The following is a 25120-nucleotide window of genomic DNA, read 5'->3' on the forward strand; positions in this document are numbered from 1 at the left end:
ACTGACAGCGAAGATTGTGCGTCTACTACTGCACTCTTACAGCGACTTGAAGAAATATTGGTATTCGCGCCTTCCTGTGTTAAACTTGTGGCATAGAGCAGGCAGTATAAGAGGATCGAGACTGCGGTGATTAATTTATATAATGGTATATCGTGGCTGTAGCCGTGTTGAAACGCCGGATCCCGTGAGATCTTCGAAGTTAAGCAACATTGGGCGTGGTCAAGAATTTGGATGGGTTGACACGCGCTGTTGGTGGGGGTAAGAGAGTGGAGGAGTGGAAAGGAATTGTCCACCCTACCGTACGTAAACTCCGGCTCAGGCACACCTCTGCGGAGATACGGACCTGCCTTCGGGCAGAATACACGTTTACCTTATATGGTATATGGATCTGTTACTCTCTTTGCTGAAGGTCATTAAAATCGTTAATTAAATCTAAAGTTATATTATTAATTTTAAATTATTAAATTATTGTCCGCCTCTGTGGTGTAGTGGTTAATGTGATTAGTTGTCACCCCCGGAGGCCCGGGTTCGATTCCCGGCTCTGCTACGAAATTTGAAAAAGTGGTACGAGGGCTGGAACGGGGTCCACTCAGCCTCGGGAGGTCAACTGAGTAGAGGTGGGTTCGATTCCCACCTCAGCCATCCTGGAAATGGTTTTCCGTGGTTTACCACTTCTCCTCCAGGCAAATGCCGTGATGGTACCTAACTTAAGGCCACGGTCGCTTCCTTCCCTGTCTATCCCTTCCAACCTTCCCATCCCCCCGCAAGGTCCCTGTTCAGAATAGCAGGTGAGGGCGCCAGCGCGAGGTACTGGTCATCCTCCCCAGTTTTATCCCCAAACCCAGAGTCTGAAGCTCCAGGACACTGCCCTTGAGGCTGTAGAGGTGGGATCCCTCACTGAGCCCGAGGGAAAAACCGACCCTGGAGGGTAAACAAATTAAGAAGAAGAAGAATTATTAAATTATTAACTATAATAAAAGGTATACAGAATTTGTTGTTGTTCTCTACTCCGAATATCTTCTCTTCGCGACTCGGGATCTCGTCACTCAGCTGGTGTACTGCAGCTTTGGTATGAAGGCAAATTAGGGAACTTAAGGGGCACAGCTTCTTCCTTCAACTTGGGAAACCTTAGACCAAGTTTTGTGACAGTTCCATCAGGTGTTTCCATAAGCTATTATGCCATTTTTATTAAAGTAGTGGGCACAACCAGCAGATGATCGAGTTAGATGCCAGTCCTTTCGTGGAATGGCACGAATCCATGCCCGCCTCCGTCGCTTCTTTATGGAATGAAATTTGGACACGATGTCATTTCATTTTACAATGCTGTCATAATTTGACTTGCACCCGGGCACACAACACCTTCTAGGCATCTGAAATAAAGTAAGTTTTATTTGACACATAAATCGGTGAAAGAAACTTCTAGATCTAGAGAGAGAGTTACGGTATATAGGTAACAACAGATGATAAGCATTTAACTCTACCAGCTTTAAGCTGGAATGAACGTGAAATATATATTACCCAATTAGCAATGGTCGTTTATGCCACTCCACGATTGAAAATATACACTGTCTGCCAAAAAGAAATGTTAAGCACCCAGAAGATGTCGTCCAATATTATCCCATTTCTGTATACGTGCATACCATTGATGCGTGAGTAAATGATTAGAGTTGCAGGGATCTGTAATGTTTAGAAAGCCGAACAGTGTGCATTCGTGAAGGCACCGCCTTGTTGTTGATAAGTTACCAGTCAACTGCTGTGAGTCAGACAGTTAAACAGGACATGCAGAGAGGACTACGTACAGTACGAAGCAAGCGCGATGCCTCGCAGACGCATTAGTCAGCCTATCCACCAATTGACAGCAGCTGACAGAGGCCCCATTGAGTGATTGCATGAGGCTGGTCGTTCGTATCGTGCAATAGCCAGGCATGTGGGCCATTCAGCTGTCACAGTGGCCTGATGTTGGACTCAGTGGGTACATGAGGGCACTCAATCACGTCGTACAGGTTTAGGTCGATCAAGAAACACCACCCCGATGGAGGACCATCATATGGTGCGCCAAGCATTGCGGTATCCCATAATATCGGAACCCGCCGTCCGCGAGCATGAACTGGAGACTCAACAAGATTCTCTACCGAGCTCGATAGCTGCAGTCGCTAAAATGCGGCCTGTATCCAGTATTCGGGAGAGAGTGGGTTCGAACCCCACTTTCGGTAGCCCTGAAGATGGTTTTCCGTGGTTTCTCATTTTCACGCCAGGCAAATGCTGGAGCTGTACATTAATTAAGGCCACGGCCGCTTCCTTCCCACTCCTAGTCCTTCCCTGTCCCATCGTCGCCGTAAGACCTATTTGTGTCGGTGCGACGTAAAACAACTTGTGCCGTGCGGTTAGGGGCGCGCAGCTATGAGCTTTCATCCGGGAGATAGTGGGTTCGAATCCCACTGTCGGCAGGCAAATGCTGGGGCTGTACCTTAATTAAGGCCATGGTCACTTCCTTCCCACTCCTAGCCCTTCCCTATCCCATCGTCGCCATAAGACCTATCTGTGTCGGTTCGACGTAAAGCCACTAGCAAAAAGAACTTGTAAAAAGACATTCTCTGTGTTCCCGCGCAATGTCTCGACGCCTCGCATCCGCGGGATTAGGTTCCTACCGCCCCATGCGTCGGTTGCCATTGACACCGACGCCTGCGTTTGGAGTGGGAGTGGTGCCTTGCTCGCGAGGCATGGATATAGGACGACTGGCGTCGCATCATGTTCAGTGAAGAGTCCCGCTTCTCAATAACCTCCGATGACCATCGTTTTTGGCGACGTCGAGGGGAGATCCAGCCCATATTGTGGAAAGACACACCGGCGTAATCTCTGGCATCATGGTGTGGGGAGCCATAGGATATGCGTTCAGGTCACCTCTAATAGTAGTGATGTGCGCGAATGACGCCTGGAATTGCGAGAATCGGTTCGTACGACTCCGAGGTCGATGTCGCATGCGAGGAATCGGTTCCGCGTCGACGTCACTAGAGTGCGCTTGGCGCACTCACTAGAGTGAGTCCTCCGTATATATGAATCTTATTTCCTAAGGTACCAAATCCAAAAAATCTAAATTGAGTTTATGATGGAAAACCTACTTTGGTAGGTAGCTCCATCGTATGAAGGAAAAAGAAACAGCCAAAACGACCTAAATCCATATCAAACAGGACATTAAAAATCTCGTTTGATGCCAATAAGTACCAAATCCTGTGGCTACAATGTGCCAATACGTACTGTATCCATGCAGCCAATGAGAGGCCATTTCTGGGTCACGTGAACAGCAGCAAAATCGCCGCGCTATGTTTACAAGACGAGAAGTGACAGTTTACTTACGAAATTGTTTTTGTTTTTCAAAAGTATGGAATCAGATATCTCAGATGTCTACTGTGATGCTCCTGAAGAAGTAAATAAAGCAAGGTAGAGGGTATTAGCTCCATATACATGGAAGAAGACGCGTACGAAAGTGCAAAATACGAGAGTAAAGCGAATGTTAAACCAAAAATTGCTTGTTTCCACAATGTCGGTGAGTTTTGTAGAGACCGTGATTTAACAGAACAAGAAGTAGTAGCGTTTCACGGTGCCTTCTGGGAGAATAAAGATGCTGTTTCTCAAAAAAAGTATTGCTTCGTATATTGATGTTGTATCACCAGAAAGGCATAGGCCTAATCAAAAGACAAAATGTACGCGTGTTTCGAAGAAAATAACCTTTAAATATAAAGCTAGAAGTGATAGTAGTGTTGTCATTGTGTGTAGGGATACATTTATAAGCCTCCTGAATGTCGGTCGAAGGAAAGGTGAGAATGCTGCTAAGGAGAACAAAGAGAAACTAGGAGGAGCTTCAAGAATTTTGCATGGTTTTGTTGTTATATATTCTCATTTTCATTATTTATTTCACTTTTAGTACTGGATAATATTATCCATTGTGTAGTTCACAAGTTATTTACTATATTCGTGTTCTTTAGACACAAACTACAATCATAATTCCTTAAGTTCACAACTGGTACTTTGCATTATTTTCATGGTTTTGTTCAATTTTATTTAATACTAGCTGATGTACCCGTGCTTCGCTACGGGATTCTCAGAAAGACTGACTTTGTGGTTTTCCTAACCTAAAATCAACATAGGTCATTACAAAGTATGAATGTAGCGATTAAAAGCAATGATATCATATAAAATACTCGATCAAATCGTCATCATTAAAATATTTCTCGAAAATACCATTAATCCAAATCAATGTCTTAACATCTTCTGCACAATCCAACTAGCGTAGGTGCGGCATTCTACAGCCACAACTTTCGACTGGTAAAAGATAAGCTTTACTGAGCATTGGGTCAATTTATATAGAGGAATATTGTTTCCAGTCCGACAGTCCCTATTATTTATAAAACAACCTCGGATTAACAAAGGTGTAATATGGGCTGATTTACTTTGCGCACTAACTGCATTATCAAATGGTACCGTATGCAAATGGTTTGTACAAAATAACAGAAGTATATGCCATGAATTCAACACCGAAAACCGAAATAAAGTCTTCACTATGATTCTTGGACAGGCGGGGATAAATGGAAATATATAGGCCTACAAAGATAAATTAGTAAATGAATCCTCAAATGGGACTGGGACTCAGTTTTCTTTCTCTGTTCCAGATACGGAAGTTTGGGAAGTACTCCAAACCACCGCCGTCTCGATCCTCCTATAAGAGGATCGAGACGGCGGTGCTCCAAACATAGCAAAAACTGAAGAATGGAATAATCAATGGTGAAGGTCTGCCGAGTAAAAAAGGAAAGTACCGACGGTATATCGCATTCAAAGCTTTCTGAAACGATCATGGTTTCTACAGGAGAATATACGAGACGGCACATTACAAATATCATACGTTTAAGAGTAAATCACGCATGTACACTAGCACATACGAGATAACAATATTTGTGTAACTGCAATACTTTTCGATTTCAAATACGAGATAATAATTTGTGTAATTGCAGTGCCAGCATAGGATATATAAAACACCTTGTTTTCCAATATCCGTTATATGAAGTTGAAGGAACCCGTTTTAATTATAATTAATTAATTATAATTAATTGCAAACAGTAGAAATGCAATTAACTTTAATTTATTTTTGTTTGATATGTAATCCTACTTGTCCGCCTCTGTGGTTTAGTGGTTAGTGTGATTAGATGCCAACCTCGGAGGTCCGGGTCCGATTCCAGGCTCTGCTACGAAATTTGAAAAGTGGTACGAGGGTTGAAACGTGGTCCACTCTTCCTCGGAAGGGGTTCGATATCCACCTCAGGAATCCTCTAAGAGTTCTTCCGTGGTTTTTCACTTCTTCTCTAGGTAAATGCAAATGCTTCCAATCTCCCCATCCCCTCCACAAGGCCCCTTCTCCCCCTACTTCTCCTCCAGGAAAATGCCGGGATGGTACCTAACTTAAGGCCATGGCCGTTTCCAATCTTCCAATCCCCCAGGTGAGGCCGCCTGGGCGAGTTACTGGTCCTCCTCTCCAGTTGTATCTCTCCAGGTGAGCGCCTGCATCCCACCTCTCTGCGGCGTCGACACACTGGATCTACACCGGGAGTTCTGGTCTGGGGAGCAATTATCTTCTTTTTTTGCTATTTGCTTTACGTCGCACCGACACAGATAGGTCTTATGGCGACGATGGGATAGGAAAGGCCTAGGAATTGGAAGGAAGCGGCCGTGGCCCTAATTAAGGTACAGCCCCGGCATTTGTCTAGTGTGAAAATGGGAAAACACGGAAAACAGTTTTCAGGGCTGCCGACAATGGGGCTCGAACCCACTATCTTCCGATTACTGGATACTGGCCGCACTTAAGCGACTGCAGATATCGAGCTCGGTAGCAATTTTCTATGACAGCAGGAGCACTCTCGTGGTTATCCTACGCACCCCGACTGCAGGTGTGTCTTTCTGTCTGGTGATTCGACCTGTTGTGCTGCCATTCACGAACAGCATTCCGGGAGTTTTTTCCAACAGTATAATGCACGCCCCCCCCCCCCGCCCCCCATGCCGCTGTTGTAACCCAACGTGCTGTACAGAGTATCGGCATGTTGCCTTGGCCTGCACGATTCCCCGACCTGTCCGCAGTCGAGCATGTATGGGAAATCATTGGACGAAAACTCCAGCGTCATCCACAAACGGCATTAACCGTCCCAGTATTGACCGACCAAGTGCAACAGGCATGGAACTCCATCCCACAAGCTGACATCCTGCTCCTGTACGACACAATGCATGCACGTTTGCATGCCTTCATTCAACAGTCAAGTGATTAGACTGGTTATTAATGGACCAGCATTGCATATTTGCGATGGCTTTTCTCGCGCAGTAGTCTGTAGTCTTGTACCTTTAATCAAACATGTTACCTCGACAAATATACTGCTAAAATTTCCGTATTCTACATTCCTTATTTCATGGCGTTTCGATATTTTTTTCCCCGCCAGTGTAGTACATAATTGTGCTAATATTTCCCTTATGAGTGACTCGGTTTGTCTATTTGTAGAGTTCCCATATAGGTCAACGGAGTGAAGACTGACACCTAATTGAAAAAAATGAGACTGTGTTAAGAATAACGGTTCCAGAAGTGTTTTGTATCCTCAATGACTTTGCAGTCTTGTCAACGGGCCCCGGCTGAGACCAATCCAAAACGAAGAAGAAAAGGAAGATGAAACACCATGATCAGAGCCAGATAAACTAAAACCAGATGAAACTCTCGGACCAGCTGGAATCAAAGGCATTGCTCTCTAAACCGAAGACCACTTCGTCAAGGAGCCGGATTAAGTCATTTGTAATAATTTATTTATACACCAAACAATACGGGCCATGATATCGTTATGTTTGATAACTCTCGATTCTCATTATCCTGCTTTAATTTGATTTTTAATTTTGCTTTATTTTGATGATCTAGCCTTTTAGTCTAAATGTTTCATTTGCTTCCTTTTGTTCTTTTTTGTTTTATATTCTCGAGTAACATTACCTCTTTCTCCTATTCTTTTCGAGCTATCACTTTCCTCTCGGGTGCTTCTTTGTTACTTTCCCCGTTTTGGTTTTCAGTAGTTCCGTGCTTATTTTGAATTTCAGTATACATTTCACTCTGTTTCTCAATTTCCTTTATTTATTCGAAGGCATTTTGCCTGCTCATTTCATTTGACTCCCTTAGCTTGCGAAGGCTCGATTTGTTCTGAGTGATTTCTGACAGAAGAGTACCGGTAGCGTTGCAAAATGTTGAAAAGTTTGAGCTGGGAAGACGTGGGAGAAAGAAGACGAGCTGCTTGACTAAGTGGTATGTACCAAGCTGTCAATGGAGAGATGGCATGGAATGACATTAGTAGACGAATAAATTTGAGTGGTGTCTTTAAAAGTAGTAAAGATAACAATATGAAGATAAATTTGGAATTCAAGAGGACAAACTGGGGCAAATATTCGTTTATTGGAAGGGGACTTAGGGATTGGAATAACTTACCAAGGTTTGTAATCATTAAAAAAAGGCTAGAAAAACAACAGATAGGGAATCTGCCACCTGGACCAACTGCCCTAAATGCAGATCAGTATTGATTGATTGATTGATTGATTGATTGATTGATTGATTGATTTACTTGCCTTGTGCATCTCTTTCTGCACTTCCATGGTCTTATTTTGTACTTCTTTTGTACTTTTCTTTCTCACTTTCTATCTTCTCCTTCAAGCAATATATTTCTGATTTATCTAAATCTGTGATCTGCTTTCCCCCTTAACAAGGTTTTTATTTTCATACTGTGCATTAATTGGTGAATAGAGTCTACTTACTTTTCCTTAGCTGCATTAATTTTCTCTTGTTTAGTGCGTTGCTGTTTTAATTTACAGGATGTGCATGAAGTTTTCTTAGCCTATTATGTTGTTTTATCTCAAAATTACTCACCTCCTCCTTCTCAGATTTGCTGAAGAACGCTTAGTTGGCGGACTTAACTTTCTGATATGATATTCCCTTTCATCTCTCTGCACAGCAGATATATTTTTCTTCTTTATCTTTATTTTACTTTACTTTGACCTGTCATTCCTTCCCTCCTTTTTTTCCTGTCTTTCTTTCGGTTTTCTTTCTTTTTACATTTTGTGTTTGCTTTTGTACGCTTTCAATGATTTCGTTTTACCACGGCCTCCTTTGATACCTTTCTTACCGAGCTCGATAGCTGCAGTCGCTTAAGTGCGGCCAGTATGCAGTAATCGGGAGATAGTGGGTTCGAGTCCCACTGTCGGCAGCCCTGAAGATGGTTTTCCGTGGTTTCCCATTTTCACACCAGGCAAATGCCGGGGCTGTACCTTAATTAAGGCCACGGCCGCTTCCGTCCACTTCCTAGACCTTTCCTATCCCATCGTCGCCATAAGACATATCTGCGTCGGTGCGACGTTAAACAAAATAGCAAAAAAAAAAAGCGTTTTTTGGAACATTCCTAAACATGGGTATTCATTTGTGCTCCTCGTTTCTTTAAAGGTACAACTTTTTGTGCTCTTAACTCCATCATCATGATATCTTATTTTTACTTACGATGTAGTAGCCGCAGTTCATAAAGGATAATATGATATCTATTGCAGTGAAACGAGACAAATTTTGACGAATGGCCAAATTTCTTAAGATAAACATTTTCAGACTAAAAGGCTTTTAGCATTGATTTTTATTAACACAAGTCGAAAAGTAGGTAAGGTATGGAGTTCGCGGCCGAAATCCTTACGTATATTCTTAAAGAAAATATTTGAGGGTGCTCGAAACTAAAATTGAAGTGTCCATGCCTGAGAAGGATCAGAAGCCTTAACAACTAGCGTTTATTGAGGTCAGTACCTAGCCGTTCAGGGTAGGCCTATACAATTCACACGTAATTAAATTAACCTCTCCCCAGAAAAAATATACATTTTTTAAATCTTTTTGTTGCCGGACTGAGTAGCTCAGACGGTTAAGGCGCTGGCCTTCTAACCCCAACTTGGCAGGTTCGATCCTGGCTCAGTCCGGTGGTATTTGAAGGTGCTCAAATACGACAGCCTCGTGTCGGTAGATTTACTGGCACGTAAAAGAACTCCTACGGGACTAAATTCCGGCACCTCGGAGTCTCCGAAGACCGTAAAAGTAGTTAGTGGGACGTAAAGCAAATAACATTATTAAATCTTTTCGTTTGAATTCTGTTGTTTAGTAGCCTCCGTTGCTCAGGCGGCAGCCCGACGGCCTCTCAACCCTGGGTTCCGTGGTTTAAATCCCGATCACTCCATGTGAGATTTGAGCTCCGATTTTCCCTGTCATCTTTCATTCCAGCAACACTCTTCAATATCATTTCATTTTATCTCTCAGTCATTAATCATTGACCCAGATGAGTGCAGCAGGCTTCGGCAGCCAATTCAATTCCTATTCTCACCGCATCCTGACCTGGTCACAGACTGGAAAACATGTTGTAGGTTTTCATTTTCTTTTGTTAAAACAAGAATTATAAATATTGGAAAATTATTCCTATTATTTCAATATTTTGTGTATTATTGTCGATGTCTTTTTATGGAAATATGCTCTAGCTGAACTTCTTTGCAGTCCCAGTGGTATGAGCTATCACACTGAACGATGGAAATCACTCAGTGTTGTGGAAAGTAATTGACAAAGACAGAGCGTTTAAAGCGATATACCAACACGTCACCAGTGGTTATTATATTGTAGTTCTTAAGGACATTATTGTTGAATAAGATGTTCTCTCTGAGAGAAAAGCAAATTGGTAAGTATATAATTAATTTCCTCTCCAAATTAGTTGCGTTAAAGAGTTGTGGAAATAATTTGAGATAGTATGAGAAGTTAGGTTAGGTTTTGTGGTATTCACTGCATCTTGCATGGTTCTGTTTTTAGGCGCACTGAAACAGATGTTGAACCTCAATCAGTCTCAGTCAAAAACGGCAGCGGCAGAACCTGTTTGGAAGATATTAATTTATGATCGTTGTGGACAAGATATAATATCGCCATTGATATCTGTCAAAGAATTGCGTGAGCTTGGTGTGACATTACATGTGTAAGGGTGTTTCTAGTATTTTCTTATTAGTAAATACTTGCAACTTATATTTTATAATTGATGTAGTATTTTGTTGGCCTCTAATTTGTTAAACTTTTTTTAAGGACGTCTTTTTTACAGCTGTCAGAGTAGACCGAATGTTTTCTGGTACAGTAGTTTAAAATGCTAGGCTGTTGAATGTATTCTAGGTAGTCTTTAGGTTGCAGAGTCGACACCTGTTACAGGGTGTTATTTGAATTTCTCCCTGTAGTGATGCGATGTATCAGTACCCTTCACAAAATTCTTTATCCTTGATATTGAGTGTCATCCTAATATTTTTGAACCAGACATTTGCTTAAAGCCCTAACCTGGTCCAATTTCCTTTTGAATTTACAACTGTATGGAATTCATTTTGAGAATTTTGTAAATGGCATCATTCCCATTAGTGTAATGAGTGGAACATTTATTCAATTGTTCAAAATTAGCAGGCAATGACACAAAAGTAATTACATTCGTGTATAGGCCTATTAGGGTCACAATTTCTTGCCAGGGGTACAAGATCTTCAAATTGCCACTCATCCCTTCTTGTTTGCAGTCTAATAACTTTCTTCTTATCCCCGAAAGTCCTAGACTCTATTTATCTGTTCACTCCTGTATCCCTTGTACATGGTGGTTTTTCAAGCTGGATATTATACACATTTTGCCATATATTGAATAGGTCTTGTTTTACTTTCATAGGGGTGGTCTTAGTTCACTGACAGGACTAGGGTGTGTTCTGACACCGGGTTTTGCCCTTTCCTTACCTCATCATTATCATCATGCACCTATTGGTGTCAACTAGAAAGATGTGCATCAAGCCACACGACAACACAACACTGGCTTGTCAGTATTCATTATATTATAATATTATATGGGGTGCTTTCTTCAGAGTGATGACTGACATCTAGGGGACATATGCTGCTTAAAGAAAAAGGAGGAGGAGGAGGGTGGTTCACCCGCCCCCTGCGATCTAGTTTTATGCAACCTGCTGTGTTTACTACAATTCTGAAATACATTGGTCCCTCTCCCTAAACTGGGGTGATAAAATGAGATAAGTTATGTGGTTATGGGGTAGTAAACAGCAGGAATTGTGAGTGCCAGTATTAATTCATTATGAGTACCCCTATAAACCCGTAAAACTTTGCACAGTACTGCCTCGGTGCGACGTTGAGCCAATTGTTAAAAAAATAAACAACTTGCACAGATACAAAGAACATGTACCTTACAACAGGAGGTACCCCCACAGACCAGGAACAGGTATTGTATAGGCCTAGGCTGGGAACTGTGCGGTGAATGTCACGCCTCACAATGGCTCACTTGGCACGGACGTGGTCTAAGATCTGAAAGTAAACAGTGCTTTAGGGTTAGGAGGTTCAAATCCCATGCAACTTGTTGTTTTTGCTTCTTTGTTTATTCAGCCAGTTCCCTGGGTTGTGGTAGGGTTTTATACTCGATAGTTTCCACAGACTGATCTGTTTATTTGGCCGTGAAAAAGGTCATTAGTATGGTGGCATATAGTATGGAGCTGGGTCGGAAGAGGCTAGGAAACATATGACTGGATTTCTGTTATGTTGTTTAATGCATTGCCTGCTCAAACTACGACCTCCATGGTCATTGCATAGCTGTGTGAGATGTGGTAAGGACCATTGGGCACATTGCAACATCTCCAGTGTAACAGATCATCATGCCTCGGTGATGAGCTGTCAAAGGTGACCAGGTTTGGGCAGCTCATCTGCATACACCAGATGTTTTACATGGTCCCACAGAAAAAATCCAGGGGCCGTTAGATTGGGTGATCTGGCGGGCCAGGGGACAGGTCCTCCTCTTCATAATCAGGATACATCGCATGGAGATGGTTCCGGATGACCACCACTGTGTGCGGTGGAGGTCCGTCATGTTGAAACCACATCCTGCAATGGTCAAGGAGTGGCACATGTTCTAAGAACAGTGGTAGTTCATCTTAGAGAAACTGCAGATAATGTTTTCCTATCAGAGATCCTTCAGAAGATAGGAACCAGTGAGGTGATCACCCACGATGCCACACCACACGTTCACGCCCACTGTACCTGAAAAGCTGCATGTTGTACTCGGTGTGGATTATCGGCACTCCATTAATGTATACTATGGCGATTAACAGTTCCATTATTGCAGAACTGCACTTCATCCATAAATGACATGGTCGCTAAAAGGGCAGAATCAGTGTCCACTTGCTGTAGGGTCCATTGACAGAATACACACACACCCGGGCTTCAAAGTCATTACTGTAGAGCTTTTGGTGTAAGTGCAGATGGTAAAGGTGATACTGCTGGGCATGCAATATCTGTATAACAGACACACAGCTGATGTTAGTCTCCTGTGTAATGGCTCGTATGCTAGTGTGAGCGTTATGCTGGATAGCATCCAAGAAAAAAAGTATCAAATCTGTATATATAAAAGAGTTTTGTCTGCCCATTGCTCAGAATTTAAAAGGAATGGTATTTCTGTATCGGTCGTGTCCACAGTAACAAGGAAATGCACTTTTTAATTTTCCTTAATTTCTGTCTGTCTGTCTGTCTGTCTGTCTGTACGCTCATCAGGAGAAAAAGGCTGAAGAGAATTTAATGAAAATCAGCATGTAAAGTCGAGGAATAAGTCGCTACAATCTAGGCCTAAAATTTAATTCTCAAATATTTGTATTATTAGTGCTCGTATTGATAAATACTACATAACTAAAGTTATATCTAGAATTAAATTTCCGATCATTTATGTCTTATACATTTTAACAGTTCCGGCTGTGATAACAGATATTCATGAATTTGAATTTTTGTTGCTAAGTCCAAATCAACGCCGAGCCATGATAAAATGGGTAAAGAAAATTTAATGAAAATCGGTATACAAAGTCGGGGAATAAGGAACTACAATCTACATCATAAATAATTTCATTCACCCTGGTTGAAATGGGGGAAGATGCTTAAAATTTAATTTTTAATTTAATTTTTAATCACCTATCATTCCAGCTCTGGAATTTTGGACTGTTAGATCGGCAGCGTAGTACTGTTTGTTAAAAGTGAGAAAATGTGTGGTTTTTCATTTGATCGAGTATTTCATATGATAGGATTGCTTTTAATTGCAGCATTCCTATTGATGTCATGGTAATGACCTATGTTGACTTCAGTCAGGAAAACCACAAAGACAGTGTTTCTGAGAATTCTGTAGCAAAGCATGGGTACATCAGCTAGATGTGTGGTTACAGGCTAGAAGACAGCAGGAATCGTGCTAGTGGCTTTACGTTGCACCGACACACATAGGTCATATAGCGACCATGGGATAGGAAAGGCCTAGGAGTTGGAAGGAAGCGGCTGTGGCCTTACTTAACTTACAGCCCCGGCATCTGCCTGGCGTGAAAATGGGAAACCACAGAAAACCATCTTCAGGGCTGCCGATAGTGGGATTTGAACCCACCATCTCCGGGGTGCAAGCTCACAGCCGCGCACCCCTAACCGCACGGCCAACTCGCCTGGTACAGGAATCGTGAGCGCCACTATTGAAAATGAAATGAAATGGCATATGGCTTTAGTGCCGGGAGTGTCCGAGGACATGTTCGGCTTGCCAGGTGCAGGGCTTTTGATTTGACGCCCGTAGCGACCTGCGCGTCATGATGAGGATGAAATGATGATGAAGACAACACATACACCCAGCCCCCGTGCCAGTGGAAATAACCAATGATGGTTAAAATTCCCGACCCTGCCGGGAATTGTACCCGGGACCCCTGTGACCAAAGGCCAGCACGCTAACCATTTAGTCATGGATCCGGACAATATTCTGATAATGTCAAAAAAACAGTATGTGCATCGAAAATTTAAAACTTAAAATTTATCTTGCACATCCTGTCACTTTGTGTGTTGAAAATACCTCCAGATTGGCTGACAACTTTCTGGCCGGGCTTTCCATTACATGTTCTGGCTGCTTGTTTATATATAAAAATTTAAATGCATGCAGCAGACCTTGCCTTGTGAGTCGATGCGATCTTGCCTTTCTTTCTCACAGAACATGCGAGCTAGTTTTGTTGTAACTCACTTTTTTTTACGTGTGTGGCTTCCTGTATACCAGGATCGTATCAACAACAGATGACGATTCTTGTAATTTTTAAATTTGCTATTTGCTTTACGTCGCACCGACGCAGATATGTCTTATGGCGACGATGACGTAGGAAAGGCCTAGGAAGTAGAAGGAAGCGGCCGTGGCCTTAATTAAGGTACAGTCCCGGCATTTGCCTGGTGTGAAAATGGGAAACCACGGAAAACCATCTTTAGGGCTGTCGACTGTGGGGCTCGAACCCACTATTTGCCGATTACTGGATACTGACCGCACTTAAGCGACTGCAGCTATTGAGCTCGGTATTCTTTATTTTAATTTAGGCCTATAACTTATTTGATAGTATATTTTTAATGTTTTTGAATCAATTCCGCAGATTGTTTGGTCGCTGGTGAAGAGAATGAATGTGGTTCTTGAATCATGTACGACAATTTAACCAAGCTCGATAGCTGCAGTCGCTTAAGTGCTGCTAGTATCCAGTATTCGGGATGTAGTGGGTTCGAACCCCACTGTCGGCAGCCTTGAAGATGGTTTTCTGTGGTTTCCCATTTTCACACCAGGCAAATGCTGGGGCTGTATCTTAATTAAGGCCACGGCTGCTTGCTTCCCACTCCTAGCCCCTTCCTGTCCCATCGTCACCATAAAACCTTTCTGTGTCGATGCGACGTAAAGCAACTTGTAAAAAAAAACCAAGTTAATTAATATGGATTAAATAGCTTTTTATTATCACTAACAAGTTGGACATGTACATGTTCTTCACATCTGTGCTCGTTTTATAGGTTCATTCAAAGTACTCGCAATGAATTAATAGTGGCACTGTTCAGCTCCATGGCTAAATGGTTAGCGTGCTGGCCTTTGGTCCCAGGGGTTCCGGGTTCGATTCCTGGCAGGGTTGGGAATTTTAACCATCATTAATTTAGCTGGCACGGGGGCTGGGTGTATGTGTTGTCTTCATCATCATTTCATCCTCATCATGACGCGCAGGTCGCTACGGGCGTCAAATCAAAAGCCCTGCACCTGGCGAGCCGAACATGTCCTCGGACACTTCCGGCACTAAAAGCCATATGCCATTTCATTTCATTTTCAATAGTGGCGCTAACGATTCCTATACCGGGCGAGTTGGCCGTGCGGTTAGGGGTGCGCGGCTGTGAGCTTGCATCCCGGAGATGGTGGGTTCAAATCCCACTATCGGCAGCCCTGAAGATGGTTTTCTGTGGTTTGCCATTTTCACTCCAGGCAGATGCTGGGGCTGTAAGTTAATTAAGGCCACCGCCGCTTCCTTCCAACTCCTAGGCCTTTCCTATCCCATGGTCGCTATATGTCCTATGTGTGTCGGTGCAACGTAAAGCCACTAGCACGATTCCTGCTGTCTTCTAGCCCATAACCACACATCTCTTTATAGTACCTTGGTTTAGGGAGAGGGACTGATGAATTTCATAATTGTGGAAAATTGGTGGAATGCATAAAACTAGATCGCAAGGGGCTGGTGTACCACCCCGTATATTCATTATCATTCATTTGTGTGCATTTTCCATTGTTTGATTCTTTTATTACTGGGTTAAGAACATCTGCTGTATTTTAGACTCCATGAACCAGTCAATATTTACATTAATACTTAGCAAATTTTTTCCCTTTTGCAGTTTTTTTTTTTTTTTTTGCCCCTAGTTGTTTTACGTCGCACCGACAGAGATAGGTCCTACAGCGACGATGGGACAGGAAAGGGCTAGGAGTGGGAAGGAAGTGGCCGTGGCCTTAATGAAGATACAGCCCCAGCATTTGCCTGGTGTGAAAATGGGAAACCACGGAAAACCATTTTCAGGGCTGCCGATAGTGGGGTTTGAACCTACTATCTCCCGAATACTGGATACTGGCCGCACTTAAGCGACTGCAGCGATCGAGCTCGGTTTGCAGTTTTTTTTGACCTTCTCAGAATAGAATAGAGATATGCTAGGCACTTTTGAATATTTTTGTGAACGACTGCAGAGGGACTTAAAAAATGTAGTGAAATGGACGGCAGACTATGGTATGATTGTAAATGGGATGAAAAGTCAAGTTGTAAGTTGCACCAAGAGGGAAAGTCCTCTGAATTTTAATTATTGTGTTGATGCGGTGATAGTATCTCATGGGAAACAATGTAAGTACCTAGGTGTTAAGATAAGGAATGATCTCTCGCATGTGATGCCTGCAAAGTTGGAACTTGCGGACACCCTTACTCGAGGTGATCGACGAATCACAGTCAAACACCTCACCGCTGAACTTGACGTCTCTGTTGATAGTGCTGACACACTTATCCACCAGTTGGGAGTAATCCTGTGCAGAGGGATGTTCCTCTTTCCTCCAGCCCTGTGCTTGTATAGATCAGGTTTGGTTGGTGTTGATCTCCTATACTCCTGGATATACTTGTATTCTCCATGAAGAAATTTTATGGATTTTAAAACTTCACTCCATTTCCAGAAGCATGACAAATAGAACAACATTTAACAGTCTTCACAAGTTTAAAGTATTTTTGTGCCAACCAGTAGTTGTGTTAAATAAGGTTGATACCACACCTGATACAACTAATTTTGTCCAAGATTGAAGCTATGAACATTTTAAACATAGATTTTCATTGCATTTGTTGATTGTGTTTTATCTCAAGATTTTTACATATCACTGTTTTTGTATATGTCTTTAATCTTTGTGTTATTTTAGCTGAAGGTGACCTCTAGGCTAGGTCGAAACATGTCCTGTGTAGCTTTCTAGACAGACCATTTATCAAATGGCAAACTTGTATTGACCAGATGGACTTTATACAATAAAATTCTTTAAGAATTTTACCTTAGAAATCTAAATTCTGCACATTCTCTTACTTGTAACACCCATACAACATATTCTACACCCAAAAGACCTGCGACACTGTCACTGCCTATGTTTATTTTGTCTGAAATGTACACCAACCTGATTGTTTGACCATTTTGGATGAGAACATTTTATAAATTACATGGTACTGTTGTGTGTTTGCTTGTTATTCTATTTCATACCAAGTATGTAGATTCATACCGGTATGTATGATTACGCAATGCAATCATGTTTATATTTATTCTCCTTATTTTAGGCAGTTGCATTCTGATCGAGACCCCATTCCAGACGTTCCTGCTGTGTATTTCTGTTTACCGACAGAAGAAAATCTTGGCCGCATTGGACAAGACTTGCAGAACAATCTCTATGATATATATCATTTAAATTTTATATCTCCAATTTCAAGGCAAAGGATAGAAGATTTGGCGTCAGCAGCTCTACAAGCAAATTGTGTCTCACAAATTCATAAGGTAACCATTCTTGAAGTTCATATTTAGTATTAGTATTATTTATTTACACAATTTTGACAAGAGAAATATGGAAGGTCTGGTGAAAATGGGCGAGCCCTCCAGTTTTATAGCCCGATGCCCTTCACCGACTGTGTGTGGATGTTCCTCTAGTGGTTGGTAGTGTGATGTTGCGTGTATAAATGAAGAGGTGTGGGTAGAACTGGGGAATAGGTCCTCAGCCTCCACCATTAGGGCGAGCGTCATTGGCATGCATGCCACGGAAGATGATGCATTGTAGTTGCTATTGCCTTTCAGAGTTGCTCATATGGTGTTATCTGCGCACGTCCTGACTGGTGGTAAAACTCATTGGTCTAACTCGTCGGAGGGCGAGACCAATGGCCTAACTGCAAGGATGTTCAGGAGTTTTTATTGTTCACTAGTTAATAATATCTACGAGGGGCGTTCATTATACAATGCAAGACATTTTATTTCTCGGCCAATTTCGTATTTAAAAAATTGGAATTTTGTTTGGTCATCTTCGAATATTCCCGCTTCGTCTCTTAGAGTTTCGTTAATTTCTGGTAGGTGGCAGCGGTATAACTAGCCTTTAAAATGGTGTCTGTAACAGAGTGCATACCAAATAGAGAGCAGTTGTTGAGTTTCTTTTGGCGGAAAACAGGACATCACAAATATTCATAGGCATTTGCAGAATGTCTACGGAGACCTGGCAGTGGACAAAAGCACGGCGAGTCGTTGGGCGAGGCGTATTTCATCATCACAACAACAAGGTCGAGCAAACCTGTCTTCTCCCGCGTGCCGGCTGGCTGCACACAGCTGTGACGCCTGCAAAGTTGGAACGTGCGGACACCCTTACTCAAGGTGATCGACGAATCACAGGTAAACACCTCGCTGCTGAACTTGATGTTGCTGTTGGTAATGCTGAGACACTTATCCACCAGTTGGTGTATTCAAAGCTTTGTTCCAACCAAGGGATAATTGAATTAGAACCATGAAACTACTTGTGATTAGTACCAACCATCACGCGGGGAACACCATGGGTCACCTTTACTTGCGAGTAGTAGCACTATGTTAGTTACACAATAGGTTTGTGTTTAGTAGCAGCAGAGAGCAGTTCACTGTGGGTTGCAAGTAATCAACTTCATTTTCCGTATCAAAATTTAATCACTAAATTTTACAATATTTGAAATTCTTCCACCGTTTTGATACTTTTTTTTTGCCTTTTGGCAAAAAATTTTTATTTGTCAACAGTACATGTTTCATTCCTTATTTAGGAACATCCTCAGCTGTTATTGTAGCTTAGGTGAATTGCTAAGATTTAAAATACATTAATTTGCAGGTACGGTACATTGATTCATTTAAAAACTACTGAAAATACCAATTAAATTAAATGATATTAAAAACAATGTAGGGGTTAGTGTGTTAATAATGTGAGAGCGGATGATTACATGGTTGGTCAGCTTAAAAACTATGTCTGTTCATTTGAATAGTTGTTACAAATTTCATTTTGTTACATTAAAAAGTCTGTTTGCAGTTAAAAGTTTTAAAAAATGTTTGACTTCGTAACACTGTTCAGATTATTGAATTTTTTATCTTCTGTTCCAGGTAAGTTGTTATATATTGTGAGTTTGCTTATGCTGCCTTTGATTGAGTCTAATGAGGAACTTTGAAGCTGATTGCTGAACAATATTTGTGAAGGGAGCTTCGTTTCAATTTCTGAAATGAAATAAAATAAGGAAATGGAAATTTGTTTAAAAAACATGTGTCTTTGCATGATAACTAAAAGTATAAAAAAGTTCTTTACCTTGCTATGGTAGACTCCAATTCTACTGTGGCCCTGGAGGGACGTTTGTTGCTGCTTTGCGTCTTGTATAGTAATTGTGTGTGCATTCCGTTGTATGCTCCTCCTTACGGGGAGGCAAGGTTGCGGAGAGGGGAGGGGGCGTGTCGGTTACTGTGACGGCATCAACTTTAGAGGAGCTAGGGAGAGGGGATGTACAAAATGGCGGAGGTTCGTTCTTATTTATCCTTTTACTATTTGTATTGCGTCTTTTGCCTAAAATTTCAAGACTTGATAGTGTTCCTTCAAATATAGGATTTCTAATGTCAATAGTTTCATTTAGGTTATTGTCCTGATTGCTTTTTTGTTCTAAATAAATGTATATGTAACCAATTTATTTAGAAAATATAATTATAAGATCGCATATTCAACCAGCAATAACACAAAGCATAAATTATTTAATTACAATAGTGTTAATTCCCTAGGAAAAAACAAACATTCTGAATCAGGAGTTTATAAATTGAAGTGTCACCAATGCAAAAAAAGTTATGTCGGACAAACAGGGCGCAGTTTTACTGTAAGATACCAGGAGCATGTTAACGCTGAAAGACATAAAAAAATTTCCGCTATGGGTCAACACATGAGTTCAACAGGACATCAGTTTACAACCATAGAACAGGATTTAACTATATTGCATAAAATAAACAAAGGAGCTCTCTTTAACACATTATAAAATCTATACATTTATTTAGAACAAAAAAGCAATGAGGACAATAACTTAAATGAAACTATTGACATTAGGAATCCTATATTCGAAGGAACACTATCAAGTCTTGAAATTTTAGGCAAAAGACGCAATACAAATAGTAAAAGGATAAATAAGAACGAACCTCTGCCATTTTGTACATCTCCTCTCCCTAGCTCCTCTAAAGTTGATGCCGTCACAGTAACCGACACGCCCCCTCCCCTCTCCGCAACCTTAACTCCCCGTAAGGAGGAGCATACAACGGAACGCACACACAATTACTATACAAGACGCAAAGCAGCAACAGACGTCCCTCCAGGGCTACAGTAGAATTGGAGTCTACCATAGCAAGGTAAAGAACTTTTTTATACTTTTAGTTATCATGCAAAGACACATGTTTTTTAAACAAATTTCCATTTCCTTATTTTATTTCATTTCAGAAATTGAAACGAAGCTCCCTTCACAAATATTGTTCAGCAATCAGCTTCAAAGTTCCTCATTAGACTCAATCAAAGGCAGCATAAGCAAACTCACAATATATAACAACTTACCTGGAAGGAACAGAAGATAAAAAATTCAATAATCTGAACAGTGTTACAAAGTCAAAAATTTTTTTAAACTTTTAACCGCAAAGAGACTTTTTAATGTAACAAAATGAAATTTTTAACAACTATTCAAATGAATAGACATAGTTTTTAAGCTGACCAACCATGTAATCATCCACTCTCACATTATTAACACACTAACCCCTACATTGTTTTTAATATCATTTAATTTAATTGGTATTTTCAGTAGTTTTTAAATGAATCAATGTACCGTACCTGCAAATTAATGTATTTTAAATCTTAGCAATTCACCTAAGCTACAATAACAGCTGAGGATGTTCCTAAATAAGGAACGAAACATGTACTGTTGACAAATAAAAAATTTTTTGCCAAAAGGCAAAAAAAGTATCATAACGGTGGAAGAATTTTAAATATTGTAAAATTTAGTCACTGTGGGTTTCCAGTACCTGCGATTAGTACAACTATATGCTGAACACCACGGGCTTATGTTGCCTGGGATTAGTACCACTGTATGAGCGACACCCTTGGTCTGCATTGCCTGTGATTTGTACCCACTATGTTAGGAACAGCACGGGATAGTATGAATCTCTGTGATTAGTACACCTACGTGAGGTGCACCATGGGTTTGCATTGCCTACGAATAGCGCCATTGTGTGAGAAACACCATAGGTCTGTGTTATCTGTGCGATGTATAATACTTGTGAGTAGTACCATAATGTTTGGAACACCGTGAGTTTACGCTATTTTTGATTAGTACCACAACTTGAGAAATACCATGGTTCCACTTTACTAGCGATAAGTGCCATTATGAGGGACCGTTGACCTGGGTTTTGAACCCCTTTAGACGACAAGCATCATCGATTCACGATTGTGCTTTGGAAACAGCTCCTTGGTCAGTAATATAGTTTCTGGGAAGGTGAGGCATTGCGGGTCGGATCCACTGATTGTTTTAAATTCCTATTCATCCATTCATTCTTCATCAACATGTTCTGAATTCTGGTCAGTGGATGAATTTTGTACTTTTAAATTTTCATTGCATTTTGTCTCATTTCGCACCATTAGGGGCCGATGACCTAGATGTTAGGCTCCTTTCAACAACAAGCATCATAATCATCATCATCATCATCAAGGAGCAAAATAGGTTCTTGACTAAAATCCGAGGTCTAATAGAAAGCATTAAGGTTGATGTGCAACCTAACGTAACTTTAACGTATACTCCAGATAGCTTAATTCTAAATTGACAGTTCACAAACCATGTGACAACACCTTACCTATGTTGTGAGGTTCTTCTGCTGCTACCAATACGACTGCAACATGCTGCCCCTGTAAAGTGTAGTAGGTTACTGAGGAAAAAGTAACACGTTGGTAATAAATTAATAAAAACTGAAAACACTGTATGCACTTACTAACATCTGACAACTAAGGCCACGGCCGCTCCCTTCCCACTCCTAGCCCTTCCCTGTCCTATTGTCGCCATAAGACCTACCTGTGTCGGTGCAACGTAAAGCAACTAGCAAAACATCTGACAACTAAACCAACAAAAGTAAATTATTAAGAATAAAAGAGAATGAGGAAATAAGAAATTACTCACTGTTAATGTACAGGTACAAAGGCCGGGGTACTGATCTCAGAATCACTGTTACCCTCTAATGATATATCACTATCAATGGCTCCCAAAGAGAGCACTAAATTTTGGACAAAATTTTCCACTACACCTTAATTTACCTTCACCTCACGTATCACTATGTATGGGGCAAAGCTTCCCTCGAGTCCTCTGCATGACGTTCACGACAACTTTGGCCAACAGGTTTTCTAATTTATGCTCTGCTGAACTGCACATTATGCTATACTGTAGACAATAAGAGAAACAAAGACTAGAAATAACTAGCATATGTGAAAAATAAAGACCCTCAGTGGCTCAGGCGGCAGCGCGCCAGGCTTTCCCCGCTGGGTTCCCTGGTTCAAATCCTGGTCACTCCTTGTGAGATTTGTGCTGGGCAAAGAGGAGGTGGGACAGGTTTTCCTCCAGGTACTCCGGTTTTTCGTGTCATCTTTCATTCCAGTAACACTCGCCAATATCATGTCATTTCATCTGTCTTTCATTAAACGTTGCCCCAGAGGAGTGCGACAGGCTTTGGCAACGGGCACAATTCCTATCCTCGCTGCTTCATTCATTTCATTCCCTACCCAGTCGAATGACTGGAAACAGGTTGCAGATTTTCATTCATATGAACAATAAAAATTACTGAGGAACATGCAAAAGATTGTGAACTATACCAAATACCATACACACTGAATGTGTAAGCTTGACCACATGGAGAATGTAAACAAGAGAGTTGGCAACTAGGTTTTGAGATTGCACTCTTCGATATAAATTTATATGAATGGCAGCTTAGGATTGGTTGGAAGTCTGTGTTTTCACACACAATCATTTGACAGTGCAAAAACTTAAGTTTAGCAGTTATAATCTTCAGAGCATAACCCTGTCTTCCATGCTTTCTGGTAAACCATACCCCTACAAGTAACTGTTAGTAATTTTGTCACAAACAGTAATCTGACCCATCATTATCAGTAATTTTGTCACTCATGGTAACCTGACCATCCCCTTCTTTAATCTTAACACTGATAGCAATAAGCGTTAACCAAACTGTAACCTAACTCTGTCGCTAAGTTATAACAGTGCTTTGTGATGAACCGGAGTCTAAGCAGTCGTTAATAGTAACCATTGGGTGTTTCTTTTTTTGTGGGGGTGAGGATTTTAACCTCTCTTGGAGGTGACATGATGAACTGAAGGAAATGCAAGAAATTAAGAGGCTGTTTTTTAAGTAAGTACCATTTTGATAGTGATGCAATTGTTTAAACAATATTCTTCTTTTTTACATGAAAGCCTGTACCATAAACTACTTCTCAACATAAGTTTCAAGCATAATAAGGCACTTGTCATATCGTGAAACCAGCTTCTGAATTCCATCCTCATAGAAATCTGCCACGCTGTCGTTTTTAGATCATCGTTTTGCTGCTGACCTCCTAAATGCATTTTCAAGTGCAGGAACAAGTGGTAGTCACTAGTAACGACTACATGGAGGATGATCAAATTGTTCCCAACCAAATGACGCAATGAGGTTTCGGGTTTGATTAGCCATATGAGGTTGTGCATTGTCATGAAGCAAAAGAATCCCCCTTGTGAGCATGCCATGCCGTTTGTTTTGGATTGCCGAGCACAACTTCCGATAATCTAAGCGTCCTGACACAGTTTCATAAACAACACTAGTTGAAATTTCAGGCAACTCATAACTTAATGACGAGATTGTAAAGCGTTTGTTTTCTCAAACTTTTGCATCAACTTTTTGCACCAAGTCTTTAGTAATGACAGACGGTCGCCTGCTATGCTTCTTGTTGTGGACATTAGTATGGTCTTTTTTAAATGCTCTCACCCATTTTATTACCATTCCTTCACTCATAGTGTGTTCTCCATACACTTCACTGATCTGCCGATGAATTTCGACAACTTTCACACCTTTTCCGTTTAGAAAACTAATTACAGCGCGTACTTCACACTCGGTGGGACCGTTAATTTTCAGACATTTTCAGTTCACACACACAAACATAACGGGTGAATGCTTCCATAATGGTATTTGTGGCTAGCCTGTAGATGGTACGTACTAAGCGTGCATGCTTTGAACGACGACCAAAGCGCTGCAAATTCCATATTTAAATACAGAACTTGCTTACTTAACCCATTCCGGTTTGGGCCTGAATATCCCTAACAAACTTTCTGGACTGGGCATTTCTAAGGATTTGAAAGAGATTATATCTCTGTACCTGTAGGAGATATTTGCACGATTCTTTTTTCTCTGTGCTTGTTTGAGCATCTAGTTTAAAAAAATGTTGTTTCTTTCATGTCAGCTATCACTGGAGATTTTAAAATTTTGCGAATGAAAAAACATCTGACGGATTATTAAGTAAGTACAGTTTTGTGAAATACTGTTATATTTTCCCTAGATTGATAATGTGAAATGTGCAGTGCAATTACAAAACAACAACAATAATGAAAATGATATAAAATAATAACTGTTCAATAATAATAATAACAGTATTAACAATGAAAATGGGAGCTCTTATGCTCGATAGCTGCAGTCGCTTAAGTGCGGCCAGTATCCAGTATTCGGGAGATAGTAGGATCGAACCCCACTGTCGGCAGCCCTGAAAATGGTTTTCCGTGGTTTCCCATTTTCACACCAGGCAAATGCTGGGGCTGTAGCTTAAGGCCACTGCCGCTTCCTTCCCACTCCTAGCCCCTTCCTGTCTCATTGTTACCATAAGGCATATCTGTGTCGGTGCGACGTAAAGCAACTAGAGGAAAAAAAAAAAAAAAAAAAAAAAAAAAGAAGGGTGTGCTCTTATGAAATTTTATTTATATATTTTTATGTTACGATACTGGCTGTGAAGGTCATGTTAGCAAAGATGAAAAGATGATATTGAAAGCATGTAATTGTAATTTTATTCACAAATGGGAATATTGACATTCAAATAGGAATTCGAAACAACATCTTGCTTTTCATTATGATTGGAATTCATTTCACAGTTCA

The 25120-nt window shown here is 41.0% G+C and overlaps 1 protein-coding gene across 1 annotated transcript in view; it reads left to right on the forward strand.

The window, feature by feature from the left end:
- The first annotated feature begins 9597 nt into the window (after positions 1-9597).
- The window catches only part of Slh (sec1 family domain containing Slh), a 77550-nt gene continuing 62027 nt past the window's right edge, over positions 9598-25120 (forward strand). The window contains exons 1-3 of the mRNA XM_067154000.2: positions 9598-9755; positions 9884-10043; positions 17230-17443. Coding sequence (XP_067010101.1) covers positions 9728-9755; positions 9884-10043; positions 17230-17443 — 402 coding nt within the window. The 5' untranslated portion in view covers positions 9598-9727. The remainder of the gene's footprint in view (positions 9756-9883; positions 10044-17229; positions 17444-25120) is intronic.

This window comes from Anabrus simplex, chromosome 9 (assembly GCF_040414725.1).
Source record: "Anabrus simplex isolate iqAnaSimp1 chromosome 9, ASM4041472v1, whole genome shotgun sequence".
NCBI lineage: Eukaryota > Metazoa > Arthropoda > Insecta > Orthoptera > Tettigoniidae > Anabrus > Anabrus simplex.